A 25,147-nucleotide genomic window follows, 5' to 3' on the forward strand; every position below is an offset into this window, starting at 1 on the left:
ATTGTTCAGTAACCTGTGGTATGGATAACAGATGATGGGATAAAGAAGGAACAAGCAAGCAATGATGTAGGGGAAGTGTAGGGGTAAGATGCACAGTGCCGGCACCACACACGGGTGCCAAAGTACCATTGGCAGTTGATATATTTTTCCTGTGAGATGTGGTCATGTATTGAAACATATTTTTATCATATGTCATATGATCCGTTGCACCAGAATCTAAAATCCAACCTGTATTTGCCATTTAATAATATGCAAAAATGACAATCACAAGTACACGGCAATCACAGCACCCTACCAATTACGGAACCACAAGTTGCAAAAACAAACAAGCAGCAACCACTCACGGCAATTACCCACGGCAAAACAGACAGCAAGCAAATTGCAACAGTAGAGCAATATTCCCACGAGGCACAATACGAAATATAATACACGACACAGTTGCTGCAATAAGTACAGCAGCAAAGACACAATACGCTGCAACAAAAAACACACAACACACACGCAACAGTTGTCTCTTCCTGCAGTCTTTGTTCTCCTTCGTTCCTCACGACACCAGCAGCACGCAATACACAGTAGCACGCAGCAAGTAATTGACTTTGCTGCAAGGATGCAGCGGGAAAAAATTGCTGTGTGTTTCCCTTTACGAAAGCAACAACACGGCACACTAAGTCTTGGCAGCAACACACACACACGGCAGCAGCAACATACACAGTACAATTGCAGAAAAACACAGCAATTTGTACACAACTCTCACAGCAGCAGCAAGGTATTGTGCTGCACAGCAATATACAGCAACAGATTGCACACACAGCAGTACCACACCCACACGGCAACCCTGTTTTCACACACACAGCAACACTGTTTGCTGCAGAAAAATTGCAGAAAAACACTGCAAAAAAAACTACACTGCACTGCTGCACACGGTACACACGCAGCAAGCAGCAATACCACACACGGTACCACTGTTTTCTGCAGAAAATTTGCAGAAAAATAGTCACCCAAGCACAGCGGAAAAACTAGGGTTTCGGCGCTCTTGATACCAAATAGAACTTTTACGGAATATTTTCTTGTATTACTTGTTTAGAAATATATATACATCAGTACTATTATAGTTTTACAAGGAAACAAATAACATATACACAAACCTACTTAATAAAGGACTCCTATTATTTACATTCCCTATTTTTCCTAATATTGACTCACGCTAACAGACTGCACACATGCACTCATTGGCAAGGCAACCATCGCTGAGAATCCAAACCCTAGAACAATCCAGCTTACAACTTGTCTTTGCTAAGAGCCTTTCACTCCCAATCTTCACTGCAAGCAAGATATCCGATGAAGACAACAACCCAATTCAAATCTTGGTCGTGGATAAAAGTAGTGGAGCTAATCAAATGGTGCCAATCAATCATCCGAATCCAATCAAAGTCGAAATTGTTGTTCTCGACGGGGACTTCCCGAAGGGAGACAGCGACAATTGGACGAGCGAAGAATTTGATAACAACGTCTTGAGGGAGAGAACTGGCAAGAGGCCATTGCTTACCGGGGATGTAAATGTTACGGCTAGAGACGGGTTTGCGACTGTTGGGGAGATCGAGTTTACGGATAATTCGAGCTGGATTAGGAGCAGAAAGTTTATGCTTGGAGCAAGAGTGACTCCAGGCACAGGCTATCAGCCATTGATATCATAGCAATTCCAAGAACTGCGGGTCCCTGGTGAGTTTCATTCTTCTCAAGATGTTGTGAACAATGACCGAGAAGGTTTTGGACCTTAAGAACATTGCCTGTTCCTGCATAAGCACAAGAAAGCAAAGTCATATCACAATGCTTTCTTATTTTTTCATTAAATGTCTTTGAAACTTCGGCAGTGGCCTCCACACTTTCCTGCTTCCCAAGGAACAGAAGTCCAAGGCTGAGGGGAATCAACCGAGCAAGGGGCTCCCCCAACTCAGAGTCACTTCGATCCATTAGTGCAAATATGATTGCCTGAGCAACATCTTCATTGCAGGAACCAACGTATACCAACCCCAACGAGATTGCAGTAAATGCAACCACGTCAAGGGGGGCTTTTGCATCATTAAGTATAGGAGTCAGCTTACTACGTATCTGCTCATTCTGAGAACCAGCATATGCAATCCCAAGGCCCATTATAGCACCAATCCGGATAGATGGATCCTCTCTATCAATGTACTCGCCAAGAAGTGCCAGCGCAGGATCACAATCATTCTTGATACCGCAATTAACAATCCCAACCCCTAATAATGCACCAGCAATAACATGGGTATCGTTGCTGTGGAAGTATTTGTCAATTTGGGCGAGTCCAGAGTCAACGTCCCACAATAAAATCATACCCAGACTTGCTGCAGCACTGGTCTTCCCATGCTCTTTATTCTTGAAAAGCCAGTTTCCTGAAGAGCCTCCACTTGAAGCATCTGATGGGACTGTCATCAACTTATCCTGACCAAATCCAGCATTTACAAAAGCGTTAACAAATGTTGCAGCCAAGTTCTGTCTTGCTGAATCAACACTAGCACCAGCACTTGCACGGCCATCAAGTAAGTGTGCCTTGTAGATATCCTCTGGAGTTTTGGCCTCCATGACCTCAATATCACGAGCAAGATTAAGATAACCTTCACTTAGCTTGGTATTGTTGATAATCTCCTGCAACACTTCCCTGTCATCATCCTCCGCAACCATCTCATCATCCTCCCAGCTTACAAAGTTCTCATTCGACAAACACTTGGGTTTAACAGATTCTTGACAGTGTGATCGGAGAAGTGGTTTTGGTGAACTCGATGCAAAACCTTTTCTCATCCCTCGAGCCTCTGCTTAGGAGAGTGGTACGTAAACCCTAGCTATATTTTCTCTTGAAAATCTTGCAAAATCATATATATAATATATGTAGCGAGATTTTAACTTTTTTTAAGGGCTAGTTTATGTACTAGTACCCTTTAATCGAAACGATCCAAGTTATATTGATATTTTCTAAATTAAAGCCATCTCTAATTTGATTTGGATTTGTTTTCAGGTGAGTGAAGAGGTTGAACACGTTCTAAGACGGTGCTCACAATAGAACTTTTAAGGAATATTTTCTTGTATTACTTGTTTAGAAATATATATACATCAGTACTATTATAGTTTTACAAGGAAACAAATAACATATACACAAACCTACTTAATAAAGGACTCATATTATTTACATTCCCTATTTTTCCTAATATTGACTCACGCTAACACAACATAGGATCAACTACAACGTAAATGTACTCCTTTGGTACCAATCTGCCAATTATGTTACTGCAACTCAGAATCCATTGATCACATATTTATTAGTTGTGAGTTTGCATAACATGCTTGGCTTTTATTTGCTGCTAAATTTGGCACTGTTTTGTACTTACTAGCTCTATTTCAAATCTCTGACTCTCTTTTATATCAAAACATTTTCTCCACAGATCTTAAATATTTGGGTTGCTTCGAGGTTTTTCTTGCTAATGGCTATCTAGAAGATGCGTAATAAAATGAAGAAAATGACCCTCTTTCCCTTTTACACATATGTCGTTCTACTTTGGCTTCGATTAGAGGTTTTGGAGCCTTCTTTCGGTCATGTCAGGGATTTTAGCTGAGTTGTTTAGAGCTCCTTCTATTGTTTCCATTCTTTGGCATCCTTCTCTGTATGCTTGGGTCAAAGTGAATACAGATGGGCTCGTTGAGGGTAACCTAGATTCTGCGACTTGCGGTGGGGGCTTTCGAAACTTCGCAGGTTAGTTTCGTGGTGATTTCTCTCAAAGTTTGGAGGCATCCTACTTCTTTCTATGTGGAGCTTCATGATGTCCATCCTTGCTGTGGAGTTGGGGCATCCGTGGGGTTGGTAAACTATGTTGCTTGAAACTAGTGACTCTTTCAATGTGATATATTATGTTTCTTTTGGCTCATTCTCTCTTCCGTGGATGCTTTGGACGTTGGAAAAATTGCCATTCCTTTTTACAGCACATGGTGGTTTCTCATTGGTCATATTTTTCAAGAAGAGAATGAGGTTCCTCTCACAAATTAGTCAATTTAGGATTCCATTTGTCTTTCATTGTTAATTAGAGATTTTTATCGTTTATACCCAAAATTTGACCATTCAATTCATAAATTACAGTTTTTATAAATAAAAAAATTCAACCATAGCAGAAAACTCAACTGGATAGATTTATATGGCCTCTAAATCCAATTATAATTACCACCTAAAACCCAAAACCCTTACAAATTTTTTGCATGGTTGTTCAATGAGGAAGGGGGATGGAAAAGGTCGGGGACCAGTTGCAGGTGTGTAGAACAAGCCGTGAATGGTCAGCTGCGGGCCTGCGGCATTGAATGGTCTCCGTAATTTTTTTGTTGATCTAAGTTGTTTGATCATTTCGCCACGTAACTTTTTTTTTTTTTTTTTAGGTGTGCTGAGTCAATAAAGCATCGAAAACTGTTTGGTAAACACCGGTCGGGTCAATTAGTACTACGGTCTAGTAGTATTCTTCTTCATTTGTAAGTAAGAGGTCTTTGATTCGATTCTCGTCAAAGGCGAATTTGAACTACAATATTACTAGTCCATTATGAGGCTAAAACCACTCTCATCCACCTTAGTGTAAATAATATCTTTTGGTCAAAAAACATTAGACCCGTCGGTTCCCTCTTATTATTTAGACACCGACTTCTCCATGGTTCTTGTAAACATGACAATTATCAATCGTAGTAGTTTGATGTAATTGAGGAAGATTAATTACTACATAATTAAACGCAAGTTCAAACTTGTTCAGCACAAAGCTTCCTTAGGTGCTTATCAATCCAACTTGTCAATAGAGGCTTATTAACTCAACCCATGCATCTTACAAAGCAACTTCCAAGATCTAAAAATATTCTCGAATAATTTTAAACTGTTAGAAAATAAGGACTTGAAATTGTTTAAATGTATGTCAATTCAAATAAATTGACTAAATAATTAAAATCAATATGCCTATATTTTTTAATTATGTGGGCAATCTTAAATAATAGTAGATTTTAGCAGACTAAGATTGATCAACAGATCGCCGAAGTCGCCGCTCATAGGGCAATAATAGTAGGAAAATGTCTCAAAAAATTCGCAAAAGGCCACTACGATACTTAAACGATGATTAAATTTCTAGGGTCTTTAATATATTAATCTATTCAGAATTAAAGAAAATGAGCAATTCGGTGAGTGAGGCAAATGGATCGCACCTGGACGTACCTGGCTTTAAGGTTCAAGCCTCTACTGCATCTGCATAAATTCTGCAATGGATTGGTTGAAGTTATATAAATGCATTTTTTAATGGTTAAGCACATGGTTATCAAGCTTAAACTAATTGCAAATATACGAAGGGCTCGTAACTTAAGCAATTAAGTACATTTTTTGCATAAGAGGTCATGTGTTCGTTATTGCATGCTCCAAGTTGTTTGTATCGAAAAATATTTTCATAAAAGGGCACAAAGGCAAGAGTCGAGAAACAAAACAGCCAAAAGGGCAGAGGGCAAGCCAAAACAAAGGCATTAAAATGATGGTCATACCTCTTTTGATGAGATGAAAGCGAAAAGGAGTAAGCAAGTTGCTGTATACAATACGTATATTTGAGCTGACTTGTTAACACAGTTACATTAGTATAAACCTTTTTTTATTTTTTATTTTACCAACGATGAAGTTAGTGCGTCAAAATTGTTAAATGTTAGGAGGGAGAAGGATCAGTGAAAATTGTATCCTCACTAAGGTGCATAAATATTATTGCTTTCTGTCACTACAATAAAACATCATCTACTGAGTTGTTTTATTAACACCCCACATATTGTTGAACACACCTCACATACTAAATACACCCTACATCTACTTTTTCAATCAAAATTTATCTTAGTACACCCCCACATACTTTTCTATACTACCCTCACATCCCAAACTTTCTACATGCACCCCACATTCTTCACATACATTCAATATTCTCTCATTGTTCATTTTCACCACACCTCCAAATTTCAAGACTCTCGCTAAACATGTAAATGCTAATTATGAGGTTGACTACATAACATTCGTTTGTTGGTTTATTTTAATGGTAGAGCACAAATCCAAAATTTGTATCCCTCTCTCTTACTCCTCTAGAGTCAATCTCACAAAATTTTGACCCAAAAAAGAATGATAGGACATGGGTGAATTTTTTTTTTTTCCAAAATTATAATGGGTTCAATTCTTTTTACGGTACAAAACTTAAAAGAAAGTAGTGCCAACTGCTAAGCTTACCACTTAGAGAAAAATTTGTTTATATTATAATGGTTTGTTCTTTTTTTTTTTTTTTTTTTTTTGAGAAATCGAAAATTTGTTTTGGATAGTTATAGATTTTGATAACAAAAAAATGTTGTAGTTCTTACAAAATCCATAATGAAGTACATCTGGTTACAAATTCGTAACATTTTTTTATTTATATTTAGGGTTTAGGTTTCTATCAATTTGGGGGTTTTTTCCAATTAGGGGTTTTAGGATTTTAGGGTTCAAGTTTAGTCAACCAATTTAGAGTTAGGGTTCATATTAGTAAATAATTTGTGTGTTCAATTTCTTTTAAATTATTTGGGGCTAAATAGTCATTTCATGTTAAGATACATAAGTGATTTAAAAATAAATATTTATGTGGAGTGTCTTTAACAATATGTGAGTGCTAATAAAAAAAACCCTATAAACCATTAAAAATGAACATTTGATTAATTTGGTTTATATATAAGAAAAAAAAAATCTAACATAATTAATTAGCAGTTGATTTAGCAAACCTAGACGGTTGACTGGGCTTTTAGTTAATGTGCGTGCGGTAGCGATCTAAATCTAGATTATAACTAATGATGAAAACTAAACCTGGAATTAATCTTTTATTATTATTATTTTTATGTATGTAATATGTTAGTTGGCCAGTCATGGTCAATTATATAACTATCAATCCATAAAATTATAATTTTATATTCCACTAACAAATTTTTCAAGCCCCTCCTATTTTTATATAAGAAAAACTAATCGAAGTCATACATCAGCATGTTAGACACACACATGCAGACAATTTGAATGCACAAATCGATCCTTCAAAAGAGGCATGAGATTGTTCCACTCTGCCCCATGCATACATATATATCTAGGGTGTTAGTAAGACACTTTTAATTAAAACTGAAGCGAACGATTGCTTCAACCCCAAGCACGACAAGCTCTCTAAGCACCCAAACAAGAATTTATGGCTGACTTCTCATCAGCACTTGAATATCAATACCATGGAGGAGCCTCTGCCTTTGTTTCAGTTCCATTCACTTGGGAATCTCAACCAGGTACTCCTAAAGCCAAGTTCCACCGAAACCCTAGTCGCTACCTCCTCTTACACCCCCACCTTCATATTTTTACGATTCCCCGAAAATACACTCAAGGAAAAAGAACTCAAAAAGGTCTCTTCTTTTACACAATATTTTCCCCAAAATGCGTAGTTCTAGTACTATTTCAAGAAAAGCATCAACCCCATCATCAGCACCAGCCTTTTCATCAGCATCTCCTTCATCTTCTTCTTCTTCGTCGTCATCAGCGTATTCAACAACATACTATTCAGTGCCATCTTCCCCAGTAACACCGAAGAAATTTCTGGCACGAGGTAGATCGATGTCAAGCCCAAAGGGTTTTGTTGATTCAAGGATTCATCATCATGATCAGTACGAGGACTATGATGGGTCAAAATTTTCAACTAGAGGTTGCTATGCACCCTTCATTAAGTTGTTTCTTAGGGAATTTCATTAAGTTTTTGGTTTGCTTATGCATTGTAAACAAATGTATGATCACCAATTAGCTTAATTGTGATCAGATTGTTACTTGGATATAGTGAAATTAATGCACGTTATATATTGAGCTGTTAATTACATCTCAATTAGCTTTTCCTTGTCATGCATGCTTACCTGAATAAACATATATAATAAGCCACGATTGGAGAGGAACTTCCCTATCCCGGGTTCATTGTTCCTCTTTGTCTATCGATCTCTCGTGAATCGCAAAAGAATATAGGAAGATAAGTGTGTAGTGTACTTGTTTGAAGTTTAAGGAAGAGAAGAGCACATTGTTCTGAACACTGGAATCGAATCAATTAGATAAAGTTAATTTGTCAATGCGGAGAATGTGTCAATGCTGTAAATGTGTGCATATCAATTTCTTAACATAATTAATCAATTATTATTTTTCCTTTGTTAAACAAAGAACAAATGATGCGCCATAATCTTATTTAACTTCGTGTGACAGCTTATTGTTGAATCAAATGCATGTGTGACATATCAGCTCAAACTTTTGGACATGCATCATGCTTGTTAACAAAGCATTCGCAATTGTCATATGATTTTGTCTACTCCGATCTTCTGGCTGCATGACACTGTCTGATCTTGTTTTATGAGGCCCATTTATGGCCCTATACCTCGCCATTAATGTCGGGCCAAATCATGTGCTTCCATGGCAAACCAGAAAAATACTAAAATTATTTAGAAATTACGCAGGGTGGTGCTATCAATATACCTTTTTTTTTTTTACCTTATAGATAAGTTCTATTAATTTTTGTTTTTTATCCTTTTTTTTAGACTTTTTTACATTTTACACATCTATTTACCTCTAGGCTATACACTAAACCAATCTCAATTCCATTTTTGACAACTCTAATTCAAACCCCATGAGTTAGGGCCTTTTTAAAATAAATTATTCAATCCATAGAAAAATTCCGAGTAACAATGTGAAACCTTTGGTTTCAAACTATGCACAGTTGCTTTAGATGATTTTTTTTTGTTTTGGGGGGAGGTAGGGGGGGGGAAGTATTTTGGACATGATAGCTTAATGATTTTTTTTTTAGATTATATTTTGTGCAACTAATCTGAAATAATCTTTTAAGGGTGAAACTTATCATGTTTCTTTTCAATTGCAGTGTGTTTTAAGTGCAAAGTTTTGAGCCAATACATAGATGTCTTGCAAGTGAAATAACTTTACGAACAAAAATATAACCCTTATTTTTATTGATATAATGATTTTATTTCTTGGAACTTTTCTATTTATTAAATAATTTATTTTTAAAAAGACCCAAAACTCATGAATTTGAATTAGAATTGTTAAAAATGTAATTGAAATTGGTTTAGTGTGTAGGCTAGAGGTAAATAGATGTGTAAAAACTAAAATGTCTAAAATATCATTAAATTTAATTTTTATTTAAGAGAATGGGGTGAAGTGAGACTAAAAGAGTTTAAAATGCCAGTTTCAGTGTGCAAAATAAGACAAAACCAATTTCAAAGAGTAAACTGAGACAGAATGAGGTGAAGTGAGACTAAAAGAATTAAAAATGGCAGTTTCAGGGAGCATTTCAATTGATAAGCCTTACACAAATAACATTTGTGCCACTCGTGCATCCAGCAACCAAATTTGTTTATTTGAAATTTGAAACAATTAGAGCATGAAAGACCGTGTTTCTTTTGAGTGTATGGGTAGTATTGTTAGAACTTAGAAGGGCAGTTATAAATATTGTAAAGAGATATAAGATGGCAATAAAGCTACTACGATTATAGTGAAATACAATTGCAATTATCTTTGATTTCTCTCAATTTCCTCTCTTTCAATTCGCTTTCTTTCAATTCGTTTTCTTTATCATCTTAACAATAACAAGCCCTAGTAAACAAATTGACCTAATTTCACTAGACGAGGAGAATTAGGAGAGTTTGAGTCAAAACTCTTATGTACGCATGGAGGTAAATCTTTGCTATTAAAATTATTGCCTGAGTTGATTCCCATACTTTTTAAAGAACAACAATAAGAAAAATATTTGGTGTTTTAATTTCAAATGGTGTGACGGATTTACTCCCGATATATATTAATCCAAAAAGAACCTGTGAGTAATTTATGCAGTCTATGATACCCCAGTTTTGATATTAATGTTGGTAATTAATAATGTTTGAGAATTGTGCGGCAAGTATTATTGTTAATAATTTCCTAGGGTTTTGAATGGCAAAGTGGGATCAAGTTTCTGATTAATTTTGTTTGTTGTAAAGAATATATTTGGAGAAATGTTAAAGGGACTTGTTTTGACACAATGTGTAATAATATTAATATGAAAATTGACGTTGAAATATAAAGTAATAAAAAATCTATGAAAAAAATTATTTTTGAGAGAGAGCGAAGACACCGTCAAATCGCTAATGCCGACTTTCGTGGTTGTTGGATGGGTCGGTCTCCTTAGCAGTTAGCACTCTCATTTATCTGAGGATAACAAGAGTGCGAGTTTCTAGCCTTGAACTACGGGTCAAACAAGAAAAAGTTCTCTTTCCCCTAACCATATTTTCAGAACAGAAAAGTACATGATTGTATATGCATGAACCAAGCACTAATAACTGTGATACTCGTTTGCCTTGTTAATTATAAGTAATTTAGGTCTAACACTTGCTAGAGAGTCCAAGGCGATCTTCATGTTGTTAACTGATATATACACATCAGCATTGTTTTGGATACATGTCAGCATGAATGTTTACACATCAGCAAGGTAGTTAGGGTGTTTGTTAAGATTGTAGAAATATAAGGAAGTCGGTTAGTCAGTTGCTTATCTCTGAAGCAAATGATAGATGTACAAATATTGACTTCCTTTTCTCTGTAATTCATTCGATTAATGCAATCTTTGATCATTCATTTCCTCTCTAAACATTCTGTGATTGTTCTTCTTTTCATTCTTCTCCTTTTACTGCAATTCATAGCTTACTGTTAGTATGGTATCATCGCCGGAGGTCAATCTATGGTGATTTTCCGTTTTTCCGCCGCGTGATTTGTCTTTCTTCTGTTAGTTTGGAGGATTTGCTATTCTTGGTGCAGTTTCTTGATGATCGAATCATGGGGTTTCAACAGAGAAAACCATGTCGCTTTGGAATGCTATCATAGGAATAACTAAGCTTATCAGGGAGCACCACCACCACCACCATCAACAATCACTGCAATGTCTGCTCAAGGTTCACAGGGCTTTACTCAACAAAGAGATGATTCACAACCACATGGGTTTTCTACTGTTGATACATGGGTGTTGGACACTGGTGCCACACATCACATGACAACCAATGTCAATACTCTTAATCAAGTCACTGCTTATAATGGAGAAGAAAAGATAATAATAAGGAATGGTCAAGGTTTGGATGTGAAACATATTGGTTCAACCACATTACTTACTCCAGCAACTTTCTTATACTTGAAAAATGTTTTACATGTTCCCAATATTATTGTCAATCTTTTATCAGTGAAGAAATTGTGTCATGATAATGAATGCTGGTTTATTTGTGATGATTATGTGTTTTTCATACAGGATAAGGTAACCAATGTGATTCTCTACCAAGGAATAAGTGATGGGGATCTCTTTACCATACATGTGATAGTGTTTTCAAGATCGAATTTGAGGAATGGAGAAACAAGGGAGTTAAGAGCTGGTTTTCTGGGAAAGATGGTGAAGACTGCAATTTGTCACAAGAGATTGGGTCATCCCTCTGAAAAGATATTAACAACTATGTTAAAGTCAGCTAAAGTACCAATTACCATAAATTCTTCACAGTTAGTATGTTCATCATGTATTTCAAGCAAAATGTGTAGGCAATCATTTCCTGTAAAACATAGTAGTGCAAGTTTTATTTTTTGAAAGAGTACATTCAGGTGTATAAAGGCTTTCTCCAAAAATGTCAATTGAAGGATATAGATATTACATTAGTTTCATTGATGAATATTCAAGGTTTTTGTGTATTTTTCCTCTGATTAATAAATCTGAAGTAGTGAATGCATTGGTGAAATTTCATGCCTTTGTGCTTAATCAGTTACATACTTCCATTAAATGTTTGCAAACTGATGAAGGATGAGAGTACATGAGTAAAGTCTTTACTGATTTTTTGGAGTCTAAAAAGATTGTTCATAGAATTTCATAACAGATTTGTATTTCTGAGAGGAAACATAGACACTTAATAGAGACAACACTTACTCTAATGTTTGAAGCAAATTTGTCTGCATCATTTTGGTTTCATGCTTGTTCTTATGCAACTTTCTTAATTAATAGAATGCCAAGTAAGGTGCTAGAAATGAAGTCACCATATCAAGTGTTGTTTGACAAAGTTCTTGAGATACAGAACTTCAAGCAATTCTTCCAATCACTTATCATATATTATCTAATTCTGATTCTTCTGGAATTGCATCTACACATCCAATGCTTACTAGATTGAAGAGTGGGGTACTCATACAGAAGAGGTACAAAGGGTATTTAGCTACATTACCTGAACTATAGTCACTTCAACTAACTAAATATACATTCTTTGGTGGAGGATTTTCTTTCCTTGTGAGTAATAGTGATTCTGCAGGACCAACAACCTTCAGGAAGGCTGTTACTATACCAAAATGGCAAAGTGCAATGCAAAATAAGTATGACTCTCTTCAGGCTTAAGGATCTGGGGAACTAGTACCACCTCCAGATGATATATCCATTATTAGCAGCAAATGGGTATAGAAACTTAAAAAAAAAACCCTGATAGGTCTATATCAAGGTATAAAGCTAAGTTGGTTGCATAAGGTTTTTCACAAGAACAAGGTGTAGATTACTCAAAAACTTTCAATCTTGTTGTGAGACACACGACAATGAGAATATTACTAGCATTGGCTACAATTAATCATTGGGAGTTAAGGCAGTTAGACATCAAAAATGCCTTCTTGCATGGTGATCGACAAAAGGAGATTTACATGAAACAACCTCAGGGATTTGTGGATATGGCTAAGCCATCTTATGTATGCAAGTTAATGGAGTCATTGTATGGTCTTAAGCAAGCTCCAAGAGCTTGGAACTCTAAGTTCACAAGTTACTTACCTACAATGGGGTTTAAAGCATCTACTTCTGATTCAAGTTTATTTGTTCAACATATTGATGAGGATGTTGTCATTCTATTGTTGTATGTAGATGACATTATACTTAATGGATCTAATTCTTGCAAAGTACAAAGTGTTATCACAGAGTTATCTGAAGTTTTTAAGCTTAAAGATATGGGTAAGCCCACTTACTTTCTTGGTTTGCAAGTAAACTATAAATCGAATGGGGTTATATGTGTCAATCAATCCAAGTACATAAAGGACTTGTTGCATAAAGCTGGTATGGAGTCCTACAAACCAACATATACACCATGCAAGCCTCATGATCCTTTATTGGTCACTGAAGGCACTTTGTTGACTGATCCAAGCTTGTATAGCAGCATTGTTGGCTCCTTGCAATATTTAACCTTTACAAGGCCAAATATTGCATATGTAGTCAACTTTGAGTGTCAATTCATGGCTGCTCCCACAGAAGTACATTTTGGGGCAGTTAAAAGGATTTTGAGGTTTCTAAAAGGAACTATTCAAAATTGTGTAGCATTCTTAGCTGATACAGAAGTAGGAACTACTACATTTAGTGATTCTAATTGGGCTGCAAATTTGAACACCAGGAGGTCAGTCACAGGTTAGGTAGTTTACATTGGCAACAATCTAGTCTCTTGGTAATCGAAGAAGCAGAATTTAGTTTCAAAAAGCTCTACAGAAGTTGAGTATAAAGTATTAGCTCATACTACAACTGATGTAGCATGGATAAGAAACATTTTGAAAGATATGGCTGTTGTGATACCCTTTCCACCTATGATATATTGTGATAATAAGTCTACCATTGCTCTGATTGCAAATCCAGTTTTTCATTCCAGGATTAAGCACCTCGACACGGACTATCACTTTGTCCGAGAAAGGGTTCAAAATGGTGATCTTCATGTCTAATATTTGCCTACGGATGAATAAACTGCAGATATATTAACAAAGGGATTACTTATTCCTTCTTTCTTGAAGCATTCCTACAATCTCAAACTTAGGAACCCAGTTGAGATTGAAGGGGGATGTTAACTGATATATACATATTAGCATTGTTTTGGATACATGTCAACATGAATTTTTACACATCAGCAAGGCAGTTAAGTGACACATCAGCAAGGTAGTTAGGTGAGACATCAGCAAGGCAGTTGGGGTGTATGTTAAGATTGTAAAAATATAAGGAAGTTAGTTAGTCAGTTGCTTATCTTTGAAGCAAATGATAGAAGTATAAATACTGACTTCATTTTCTCTGTAATTCATTCGAGTAATGCAATCTTTGGTCATTCATTTCCTCTCTAAACATTCTGTCATTGTTCTTCTTTTCATTCTTCTCCTTTTATTGCAATTCATAGCTTACTGTTAATACATGTATCTTTCCTTGAGGGCTTCCTTAATTAACCAAAGACCTTAAACTCTTCTAAAGATTACCTAAGGTCCTCAAAAAAGGACTTGTGATGATCTTGATGAGTCCATATTATACTATATATTTTACCATTATCTTAGTATTAATTTATTCGTTATTTTGGTAGAATATTGATACTTTGATTTATATTCTTAATGTAGGACATTCGATTTCCTCTAGAGAAAAAAGTGACCAAATGGATGAATTTTTGAGTGATTCTAATTGGATGATGTTCATGAGTCTTTCAAGATATTCGTGTCAAAATTCTAGATTTTTCTACCAAGACTTTTGACTGTAGCAATGAAATAAAGACCTAGCATGCAGCTTTCCTAGATTGATGTTTCTCATTTTGGGCATTTTGAAGGTTAAAATGGCATATCTTGAAGAAGATTCATTATGAGGATTTGTAGGGGACGTCTTTAGATTTCAAAATAAACCTTTTGGGGCCAAATCGGAGTTGATTTAGTTTGTCAAAAGTCTGATTTTCTGAGAAGTCCGAATTTTAGTTCAATTGGGAAACCTTTTATTTCCTAGTTTTTAGAAGACCTTTTCTAGGTAGGATTTTATTTTGTAGTAGTATAAATAAGGTTTTTTAGCCATGAGAGAAGGGGGAGGAGAACACATAAAATTTAGCGACGCACTACTTTGGAGCTTTTGACAATTTGCATTTCAAGTTGTTTTTATCTTTTTTTCTATTTCAATAAAATTTCTTTTGTTTTATGGTTGTTCGTAACTAGTTTCGTTTGCAAGGGCAAGGCCACGAGCCTTAGCAATAATATGTAGTTTCTTTTCAATTTACTTATGATATTATGCATGCAAGTTTTGAATTGTTAATCACCATATTTAAAACTATCTAATTGTCTTGATGATTGGCCACCAGATATTTAGAAAAGTCATTTGATGCAAATTTGGCGGAGGGCTGCACCTAAAATTGACTAAGACTTCTTGTGGTTAATATGTGCACGTCTTAAGAGTTATATGGTTTTTCAAAAGGTTTTCACAAAATTTAATGAGTCTTACATGTTCACATTTAATCTGGATGCCACAGACGGGTTGCATGTTAGATATACGTTCTATGTTGGAGATTCCAAGTAAGGCATACTTTAGGAAAACCTAACCTTCAAAATATGCATGTGTAAGTCATAAGTAATTGGAAGAACTACGTATAATTGTTAAGATGACGGTGAAACCCTAGTGCTTAAATAGATTTTCAAACTATTTTCTTTTGTTTTCTTTACTTTCCCAATTTATTTAATTCTTTTTAATTAAATTCGTTTTTAATATTTTAGGTCATAAAATCAACCTCTTCCAAACTTTGTTTTCAAATAATTAATTAAGATTTGGTATTTATATAAATTATTAATTCAATCCCTGTGAAGAACGACCTTACTTGAGCTACTATACTACGATAACCTTGTACTCTTGCAAGTGTGTTTTAAGTATTTTTATCTCTACTTTTGCAGGTATAAAAAGCCCTATCAGATCTCTTTCATATAACCCCTTGGATCTGAAGGTAGCTAGGCTTATTAGCTTAAATTCTTCTTATTACACCTAAACAAAATTCGAATCAATAAAAAAATAAAAAGGCAAGTGGTCCTTTACCACAACGGTGAAAATGAGTTGAGTCCTTGCATGACGGTGTGGTTAGAGACACATTTGAATAGAACCAACAATCCGAATTGATACTTCCTCTTTTGTAAATTGATCGAACCCGGATTAAAATTCAAAAGCAAACTTGATATGAATCTAGCTACAAGCCAACAATTCCAGTACACAAGTGTAGGAAACAAACAAAAAATGGACCCATAGATCTAAGATTTGTTGGAGTTTGGTGGGTGAGATTAGAGACACATTTGTATACCACATCAACTAGAGAGAGAGCTATCTAGTGCTTTATAAGTAATGGTACCACACATATATTGCTGAGGCTTTTAGGTAAAACCCATACTCGTTTCTCCCGGGTGGCTAAAGTGGGGTGGATATCGTAATATTGACTCGTGTGTGTGGGACCCATTGGTGTGCTTTTGCACAACAATTCATATCAGAGCCCATATACTGCTTGAGATTGGTGACTCTCACGATTGTTGAAGTTGAAGAGCTCATTTGGAATTTGGTTGCATGTGGTCAAAGTCGAGCTCTATTTGTATTTGGATCGTGAGATGTCAACTTGGTGATGGCTCGAATCTCGCCAAGGTGGAGATTTTCGGAGTTTGATTGCTGAGAGCCACTTTAGTGTCCCACATCAGCTAGAAGGAGAGCTATCTAGTGATTTATAAGCAATGGTACCACACACACATATTGTTGAGGCTTTTTGGTAAAACCTCATACCTATTTCTCCCGAGTGGCTAAAGTGGGGGGATATCCAGTGCTTTATAAGCAATGGTACCACACACGCATATTGTTGATGCTTTTTGGTAAAACCTCATACCCATTTCTCCTGGGTGGCTAAAGTGGGGAAGATATTGGCAATACCGACTCATGTGTGTGGGACATCAAATCCCAGGCTATATTGTGTTTAGGTATAATGGGAATACGTTAGATTTATAAATTTATTTACCCTTAGGTTTATATGAAAGAGGTCCTCACGGTTTCTCAAAATGAGAAAATATTAGCAATACCGACTCGTGTGCATGGGACATCAAATCCTGGGCAATATTGTGTTTAGGTATAATGGGAATATGTTAGACTTATAAGTTTATCTACCCTTAGATTTATATTAAAGAGGTCCTCACAGTTTCTCAAAATGAGAACCTTATTAGATGAGCATCACTGAACTCTTCTGACACATGCATGAAGGATGATTTGGAGGAACAAGTTCTAAGTTGAGGCACCTAGCTATAACTGTATAGAAGGTTTTTTTTTATTTTTTATTTTTTAATTTTTTTAAGCATGAAAGATGATTTGGAGAAACAAGTTCTAAGTTGAGGCACCTGGCTATAACTATACAGAAATGAATTTATTTTTTTTTAACTGTAACACAAGGAATATAATTAGCATCCTAAAAATTCAAGTTATGTGATGGGATATGATAATTTGGGTTTATTAGAATATGAATAATTATAGCACATCGTACACAAATGCTATAGTGGCAGCCTATTGCAAAAGAGAGACTTTACTCTCATGACAATAGAGGAAAAATAAAATCATTACCAAATCCTTTGGATGCTTTCTATATCTCACCGAGCTGGAGAATATAATATCAGATTCTTCAACCATTTTCTCATGCCCTTTTGTTTGTTTCTTTTCATAAACATTGACCTACTGGCTACTGTGCTTCCCAACTTGCCTTGCCTTATAAGCACTCTCTTCCCCCATTCTCAAACTTTCTTTTCTTTCTCCTTCTCTCCTTTCCTCTCTTTGCTCCCAACTTCATTCGGACAATATATAACTGAATATATGTCCATAGGAAGGTCCTTATCAATATTCTTTTTATTTTGGTTGGTTTGCTTTTTCTTTTCAAAGCCTTAAATAGATTTCACCTAACTAATTTCTTGTTGTTTTATAGGGAGATCACAACCTTCGATGAGATAGGAAAGAAGATCAGGAGAGAAAGTGATGCATCTGTTGTTGAAATGGGAATCATGGGCACTACTCGAATTTCGTCATCATCGTTTGGTGTTCCTCATCAAGGGATGATGATGATGAGTACAACAACTTTGAACACAATCACACCTTGTGCTGCGTGTAAGCTCTTGAGAAGAAGATGTGCTGAAGAGTGCCCTTTCTCTCCTTACTTCTCTCCACATGAACCCCAGAAATTTTCAGCTGTTCACAAAGTCTTTGGTGCAAGCAATGTTTCCAAGATGCTATTGGTACTAATTAATTAGTTTTTTAGGAATAAGTACTCTAATTTTATATGAACTACTTAATTTCTGTTTTTTTTTTTTTAATAGGAAGTGGCTGAGAATCAAAGAGCTGATGCAGCCAATAGTCTAGTTTATGAAGCAAATCTGAGGCTGAGAGACCCAGTGTATGGGTGCATGGGTGTAATTTCAGCCTTGCAGCAACAAATTCAATCTCTACAAGCTGAACTCAACGCAGTAAGGACTCAGATATTGAGACACAAATTCAAAGAGGCCACTAGTCCCAGTATCGTTTCTCCTAGGGGTATTATTCACCATGCAGCTTTGGTTTCTAATTCTGGGATGGTGTCCATTGCTGCGCAACCACAAGCGATTTCTCCACCACCGCCACCGCCACTACCACCAGTAGCAGCTCCGTCTTCAGTTGTTTTTTCTTCATCGTCTTCGTCTTCAGCTTCTTCTTTATACAATCCATCCACAAACACGACAGGCTATAGCTCCATCTCAAGCAAAAATGTTCCGTATTTTGATTAAAATGATATATAGTGTTTTATTAGCCCCTTTTTCTTTGTTTGATTTCTATTGCTTATCATGTTTGATTGATCAACAGAATTAGTTTTATCTGAATGTATGGGGGTTGATATAGTTTCCCTTTACTTATGATTGAGAAGTCACACATTAAGATTACATAAGAAGTTAAAAACATAAACTTGGAGTCTAATTACAACAATTACTCCAATCCCCATCCTGTTGTGAGTAGTTCTCCAAGTTTTTCAAGTTACCTCTATGCCTTAATTAACAAGGTTTGTTTTTCACATGGTTTTTTGGCCTCTAAATATTAACCACATTTCAATCTCTCATATATATATATATATATATATATATATATATTCTGTTGTAATTTTTACTCCGTCTGAACCTGGCCAATTTACAAAAGGGTTTTTGACCAAAGATGCATTAGGGTTTTTGGAAAGGCTCCCTGCCAGACTTGACCAATATGCTTTCTCATGATCTTTTGGAAGAAGTTAAAGGCACAACAGATTTTGAAATCTAAAATGCAGTAGTGATCTGAAACTAGACAAAGAGAAGTCTTAGGGCTGGTTCAGTATTGCTGTGCTTTGAAAAAAAACTGATTCTGCTGTGCTGTGAGAATAAGCAGCTGTGAAATAAAGTAGCAGAGTGTTTGGTAAATTTTTTTTTAAAAGTGTTTTTGAAAAAAAAACAGTATTATAGTGTTTGGTAAACTTTTATGTAAAACAAATGTGAAAAAAAAGCCGATTTTTCAAAGCTGGGTTTTGCAGCTTCTTGTTTTTGACTTTTTTTTCACCCAAAACTGTGAAAAAAAGCTGAAGCTGAATGTTTACCAAACACAAAAACAGCTCCCAGCTTTTTTTGATACCAGCTTTTTTCAGAATCACCTCAGTACCAAATCAGGTCTTAGAATCGCACTGCATGTGCAACGTAATGGGTTTTGGTAGGTATGCATTTTCCGGTAGGGTTGCCACAGGTGCAGACAATCTGGAAGAAGTTGTTAATTGCACGTGTGGGAATACGCGGGCTCTGACTTTAACTTTAATTAGCTAGCCATGTCTTCACAGTACACATGCATGTTAGTCTGTGCCAGTGAAAGATGAACCTGAAACCTTCTTAAAGAGTACCACATGTTATTCGAGGGAGACAAAAGGTGTTAGGGTTTTTATATTTGATCGACCAAAACTCTAACATGTTATAGTACCCTTATCTTTTCTTCCTTTATATTGGTATAGCTTTCGATTGCTCTTTACTACATAAATTTAAACTCATTTAAAGATAATATTTTATTAAGCATTCTTTTATTTTTAATTATAGTAGGAATTCTTTCATATTTCTCTTCTACAGATAACTGTATGTTTGATGGTGGAGGGCAAATATTATAGTGAACAATCACACAGGTGTTATATGGGACTCTTATATTTTTTTACCCATCGGTGGCGTGCTGCAGACCAATTTTGTGACGTTATATCGATGTATTGACATGCCTTGGAGTGTCAATAGAATGGCCCTTTTCCTTAAATAAGATTTGGGTGATCCATGCCGATAAAATTGTGATAATGACGCGTAGTACATATATTGAATTAGAGTTTCCTTGGCGTGTGGAACTTAAACTGATCTGGGAGAGGCGTCAGTTTATGTATTATAATACGCAAACAAATTAAAAATTAAATATTGGAAAAGACACATTAGAGATCAACAAAATTGGCAGAAATCTAGTGGGTTTTGATGGAATTGGATCCTCATTAATTTATAGGTTGCATTGCTAGGACAGTAAATCGGCCCAAAATAGATTGAGTTTGTAGCAATTCGGGTCGTGTTAATTTGATTTGTTGAAACTTGGTGTGTGAATAAGTCAAGTTTATGTTCAATACCGATAAGAAACAAGTCAAGTTTAAACATTGTATATTCGGCTCGCAAAGTTTGGTACATAGCAGCTCATCTTTTTTCCTAGGCAGATCATTATGCTTGAGATTTTGCTTTTAAAGAATCATGTTTACATTTTTTCCTAAATTTAGATTGACTATCTTCACATTTAATTTTTTATACTAGATATGGAGAATGATATTATGTTCCCTATTTTCTTTTGTTCTAAATAACCTTCATGCGTGATGCATAAACTCCCATAGCGTTCCAATCATAAAAAAGACGTTTATGTGGCTGTCTTAAAGTATTATGTTTGAAGATTTTGTGTTATATGCTTTATGTTGAATATATTCTGGTATGAAATCTACTTGCAAAGTTTTGTTTTAAGAGCGGACCAAAATAATTTATTGTATACTCAAAACGACTTGAGTTCTGTATCAAGCTTATACATTTTAAGTTCGCTCAAGCTCGACTCATATAATTAAAAAGCAATTCAAAAATAGCTTAAGCTCAAAATAAAATTAAACAAACCAAATTTAAACAGAGTTATATGATCAATACGAAATTATGGACATGATCAAATTGTCTCTCCACAAAAAAATTGTTCGCCATATGACTCCAATTTACTTCTTTTGGTTCGAACAAGAGGGCAACTAGATATATTCAATCTAATTAATTTAAGCTACTACAGTACCATCACAAATTTAATTAATAGTATAATCACATTCACATTTCCTTCAACAGTGACAGAATAAATAATTGTGCTGATTAACATGCTGCATTATAGCTTTGACTACTTCTAATTAGTTGGATGTGAACGTCAATCTTTTATGAGGTTCCTAGATACAATAAATTGAACATGAGATCAGGAGCTACTAAATACTTTAACCACACAAGATTTGATAAGAAACCATGTTGCAAATTAAATTTATTCAGCTCACATGCATTCCCAATTTATTTCTCAAGACATGTGAGCAATTTGAAACATGCAGTTTATGCTAACAAAACTTTCACATGGGCTATTCTACTAATATAATCAACAAATAAATACAAAACAAAATTAAAAAAAAAATCAGAAATATCCTTTATATATATATATATATATATTAAATCAAATGCCGCATAATTTCATTTCAAAGCCAAAAAAAGGAAACAGATTACAACAAAGAAACTTCTCCAACAACAAATCTCACTAATGACATTAATTAGCAGGTTCCAACCTGGTACGAACTCCACGAGAGTAAACAGCCAGTCCAGTAAAGCGATGAGCTACACTGTTTGCATGACAACGAACATATATGAAAAGAAATAGCTACAGTGATCAAGTATGTGAATCACATTAGACATTGTGGAAACTTTTTGTTGGATCTTAAATAGCAGCTTTCAAAATAAACTCAAATTCTAAAATGTTTAATAAACATACATATGTATGGTATTGAAATCATGTGTCCCACTTTTAGAATATTTTAGCAAAAAGTGTATATATATACACATATTAATATAATTTAAGTAAAATAATAATATTACGTGGCAATATTTTTTAAACTTTTTCTATTGCACATGATCTAACCGCTCTTATTTGGATGTGTAACTCTCCGCTTTTGATGTGTACTAGAGAAAATTCCTTGTTTCGTGTAGCTGAAAAATTGTAATGGTTGGTACGACATCGCTAACAAACCTGATCATGACTTCTGTAGTGGGCTTTGACAAGTTAAGCAAATATTATTGCCGCAATAATGAAACGAGGCTAAACGGAGTTGGGCCAATGTAGTGTAATTTTTTTTGGATGTATTTAATAACTAATTAAGTACACAATATTAGGGCTCGAAATTTGAGCTGACTCACATCAAACTTGACTTATAAGAGTGAAACTTGAAATTTACTATTTATAAGTGAAGAAAAATATCGTTAAATTCTAAACTACATACAATGATGCTTGTTATATTTAAGATGTTCGATTAAGAATTTCACATTATTACAAAGCACCGGGAAATTGGATTGTTCATCACCATTCACTTTGTTCAATTGAAGTAAACAATCCATCAACAATTAATATCAGGTAAATGCCTATAATTTGAATTCTTTGAGATAAAACATACTTTATTCGTTGCAATAATAACAAACAATACCTAATAAACTCTCACTCAACAAACAAAATGTTCCCAAGTAAAACAAACTATAACTTAGACCATCACAAGCATATTATAATTCTCCCAACTTCTGGGGTTTTTGGTTTATTCTATCATAGAGGAAGGACCTACTTTTGTCGACTAATTAGGCTTCCTGCAGTTCAATCTAATCTCGCCTTTAGATCCAGTGAGTGGCTTGTTATCTCCCATATTGATCATTGCCTTGGCAAAGTCAGCATTGAAGGTGTTAGCACTGCCGCTGTACGATTTAACCAATGAATCAGTTGGTCCACCATTAAACAAAATTTGATCACTGTGGAGGAGACCCTTTTGGTTGACAAGGTTCTTGAAGTAGGCAGTGTCGAAAGTGTTAGGAGTAGTGATGTCCAAAGGTGCAAGGTTGTCGTCTCCATGGCCAGCTGTTCTTGGACATGTGTTTTGCCTGGTCCTGGCAAATGAAGCATCAATGTTGGTCTCGTTATATATGCGAGCTCTGAAAGTTGTACACCTTGCTTGCCCAATTGTGTGAGCTCCTGCCATATCATGTCAAACAAACACATTTAGTTGAGAAATCAAGGGAATTCGTCTATAAACAATATTGTTGGTGTTACATGCTGTTAATTGTGTTCTCAATCTAGCACCGCACATTCAAATAAGAGTTCATTCCCTCAATATGTCAAAAGTGAGTATCTAACTTGTCATCAAGTCATATAACAACATAAGCGAGATAACATTTCATTAAGTCGTTGTTCCTTTTGTTTTTACCTAGCTTACATATGAATCAAAACGAAGGCCATTCAGTTTTTTAAGGCTCTTTTCTCATTTCAAAACCAAAATCCCCGTTAAACTAGCCAGGGGATTCAAATCGACAATCGAAATTAACTGGCCAAACCAGAAGGCTTTGGTATGAGGTTGTTTAGTCTACTCTTATTTCGTACAATTAAGAGTCAGCTTACCAACTAGCTCTTATATATTCGAGAGGTATTCTCTTCTTAATAATGTTGGAATGAATTCTAAGTTCAAATTTGCCCTCCCTGCTTATGAAAGAAAAATGGGAAGAGAGCCATCCAAAGATGTACATAGCTAAAAGGAAGCTGATAGTTACCAGATAAGGCTACCAAGTCCCTTTGAGAGAGACCTACGGCTCGGAACCTAGTGGTGAGCTCGTTGAGGGTAGCAGTGGGCGGAGGGATGACTCCACTATTGGCAGCCGACAGGCTTGCTGTTTTTGAATCCCTTCTTCCAAGTTTAACCTCCCAGCTTGGTCCTCCAAGCTGCAGAAATAATTAAATTTATAGTGTTTATTATAAACCCTACTTACTTAAATCATGTGTTTTCCTTATTTGATACAAAAATCATGTGTTTTTGTTACTCACAATTTGGACGGAGTCTCGAGAAGCAATGGCTAAGATATCAGCACAGGAAACGACGCCGGGGCATGCCTTTTCCACTTGGGACTTGATCTTGTCCACAACCTCAAATCCTCTTAGAGAGTTGTTATTCGGGAGTGCAGTCTTCTCACCGGTGAAGGAAGAAGTGTCGTCCAGTAATAGAGACCCATCGCAACCCTAGTACGTACGATGCATAAATTCAACAACATAGGATTAGTAGTAGTAGTAGTAATTAACAATAACCACCAACAGGTCATTATATATTCACTTTTACCATTTGTTTTGAAAGGTAATAACTTTTAGTTAAAAAAAAAAAAAAAAAAAAAACCTCCGCACTAAGATAATTTGAGTATAATTGGGTACTTTAGATTTTGACATTAGCCAGGTAGGTTCATGCCCACATGACGATCACAATTTTGACAACATTTCAGCGGTGCTGGTCCCTTGATCTTTTCGATTTATGCATGTCTTCAAGCTAGATATGTTATTTGCAAGTGAAGAAATAAACTCATTGCATCAGTGAGAGAATGCAAGCATTATCCTATATGAATTATTGTTACCAAATCGTGAGATTTTAAGTTCAACTTCCTGAATTTGATACTAAATTATTGGTAATTCATTGTGAGACTTAATCCAACTCCTCTCTCTAATATTATTGTGTAAAAAATAAAAAATAAAACCAAAACTACATTAAGTAATCATAAGGAAAGTGAGGACGTGCACATACAGAAACTAATTATATTTTTAGGTTTTTGAATAATAAAATGATTAAGAAGAAATTACGTTGACAAAACAATCATGAAAGTGGAGGCGAAGAAGAGAAGCGCCCATGCGCTTTTCTTTAGACACAGCAGACTTGACAACAGACTTGACTGCATCAAAGACCTGAGGACAACTCTTAGAATAAAAATTCGTAGAAAGTTTAGCATGAGATTTCCCCGTGAAACCCACAAGAACACCGAGTGTGACAATCACCAATAGGGAACACAAAGAAAAAGTATTACTGGAAGCCATTGTTTCAAATTTCAAAAGGTAATTGAATATTTGAATGAACAAGGGTTTGAGAATACGGTGTTGCATGGAAAATATTAGAGATATATATAGAGGAAGGA

The 25,147-nt window shown here is 35.5% G+C and overlaps 3 protein-coding genes across 3 annotated transcripts; 1 reads left to right on the forward strand and 2 right to left on the reverse strand.

The window, feature by feature from the left end:
* Window positions 1-1,304: 1,304 nt before the first annotated feature.
* On the reverse strand, window positions 1,305-2,817 carry LOC125470382 (26S proteasome non-ATPase regulatory subunit 2 homolog A-like). The gene is made up of 2 exons (XM_048569341.1): window positions 1,661-2,817; window positions 1,305-1,584 (listed from the first exon to the last, which is right to left on the reverse strand). The coding sequence occupies exons 1-2, from the start codon at window positions 2,815-2,817 to the stop codon at window positions 1,305-1,307; spliced, it is 1,437 nt and encodes a 478-aa protein (XP_048425298.1).
* Window positions 2,818-17,045: 14,228 nt separating this feature from the next.
* Window positions 17,046-18,774, forward strand: LOC103945502 (LOB domain-containing protein 15). Its single transcript, XM_009356078.3, has 3 exons — window positions 17,046-17,725; window positions 17,821-18,127; window positions 18,209-18,774. The coding sequence occupies exons 1-3, from the start codon at window positions 17,478-17,480 to the stop codon at window positions 18,650-18,652; spliced, it is 999 nt and encodes a 332-aa protein (XP_009354353.2). The 5' UTR covers window positions 17,046-17,477; the 3' UTR covers window positions 18,653-18,774.
* A 3,796-nt stretch (window positions 18,775-22,570) lies between these two features.
* LOC103945527 (peroxidase 4) lies at window positions 22,571-25,147 on the reverse strand. Its single transcript, XM_048569021.1, has 4 exons — window positions 24,819-25,147; window positions 24,021-24,212; window positions 23,750-23,918; window positions 22,571-23,177 (listed from the first exon to the last, which is right to left on the reverse strand). The coding sequence occupies exons 1-4, from the start codon at window positions 25,113-25,115 to the stop codon at window positions 22,786-22,788; spliced, it is 1,050 nt and encodes a 349-aa protein (XP_048424978.1). The 5' UTR covers window positions 25,116-25,147; the 3' UTR covers window positions 22,571-22,785.

The sequence above is a fragment of a genome, unplaced genomic scaffold, assembly GCF_019419815.1.
Source record: "Pyrus x bretschneideri cultivar Hongxiangsu unplaced genomic scaffold, Pyrus_bretschneideri_v1 Contig5, whole genome shotgun sequence".
NCBI lineage: Eukaryota > Viridiplantae > Streptophyta > Magnoliopsida > Rosales > Rosaceae > Pyrus > Pyrus x bretschneideri.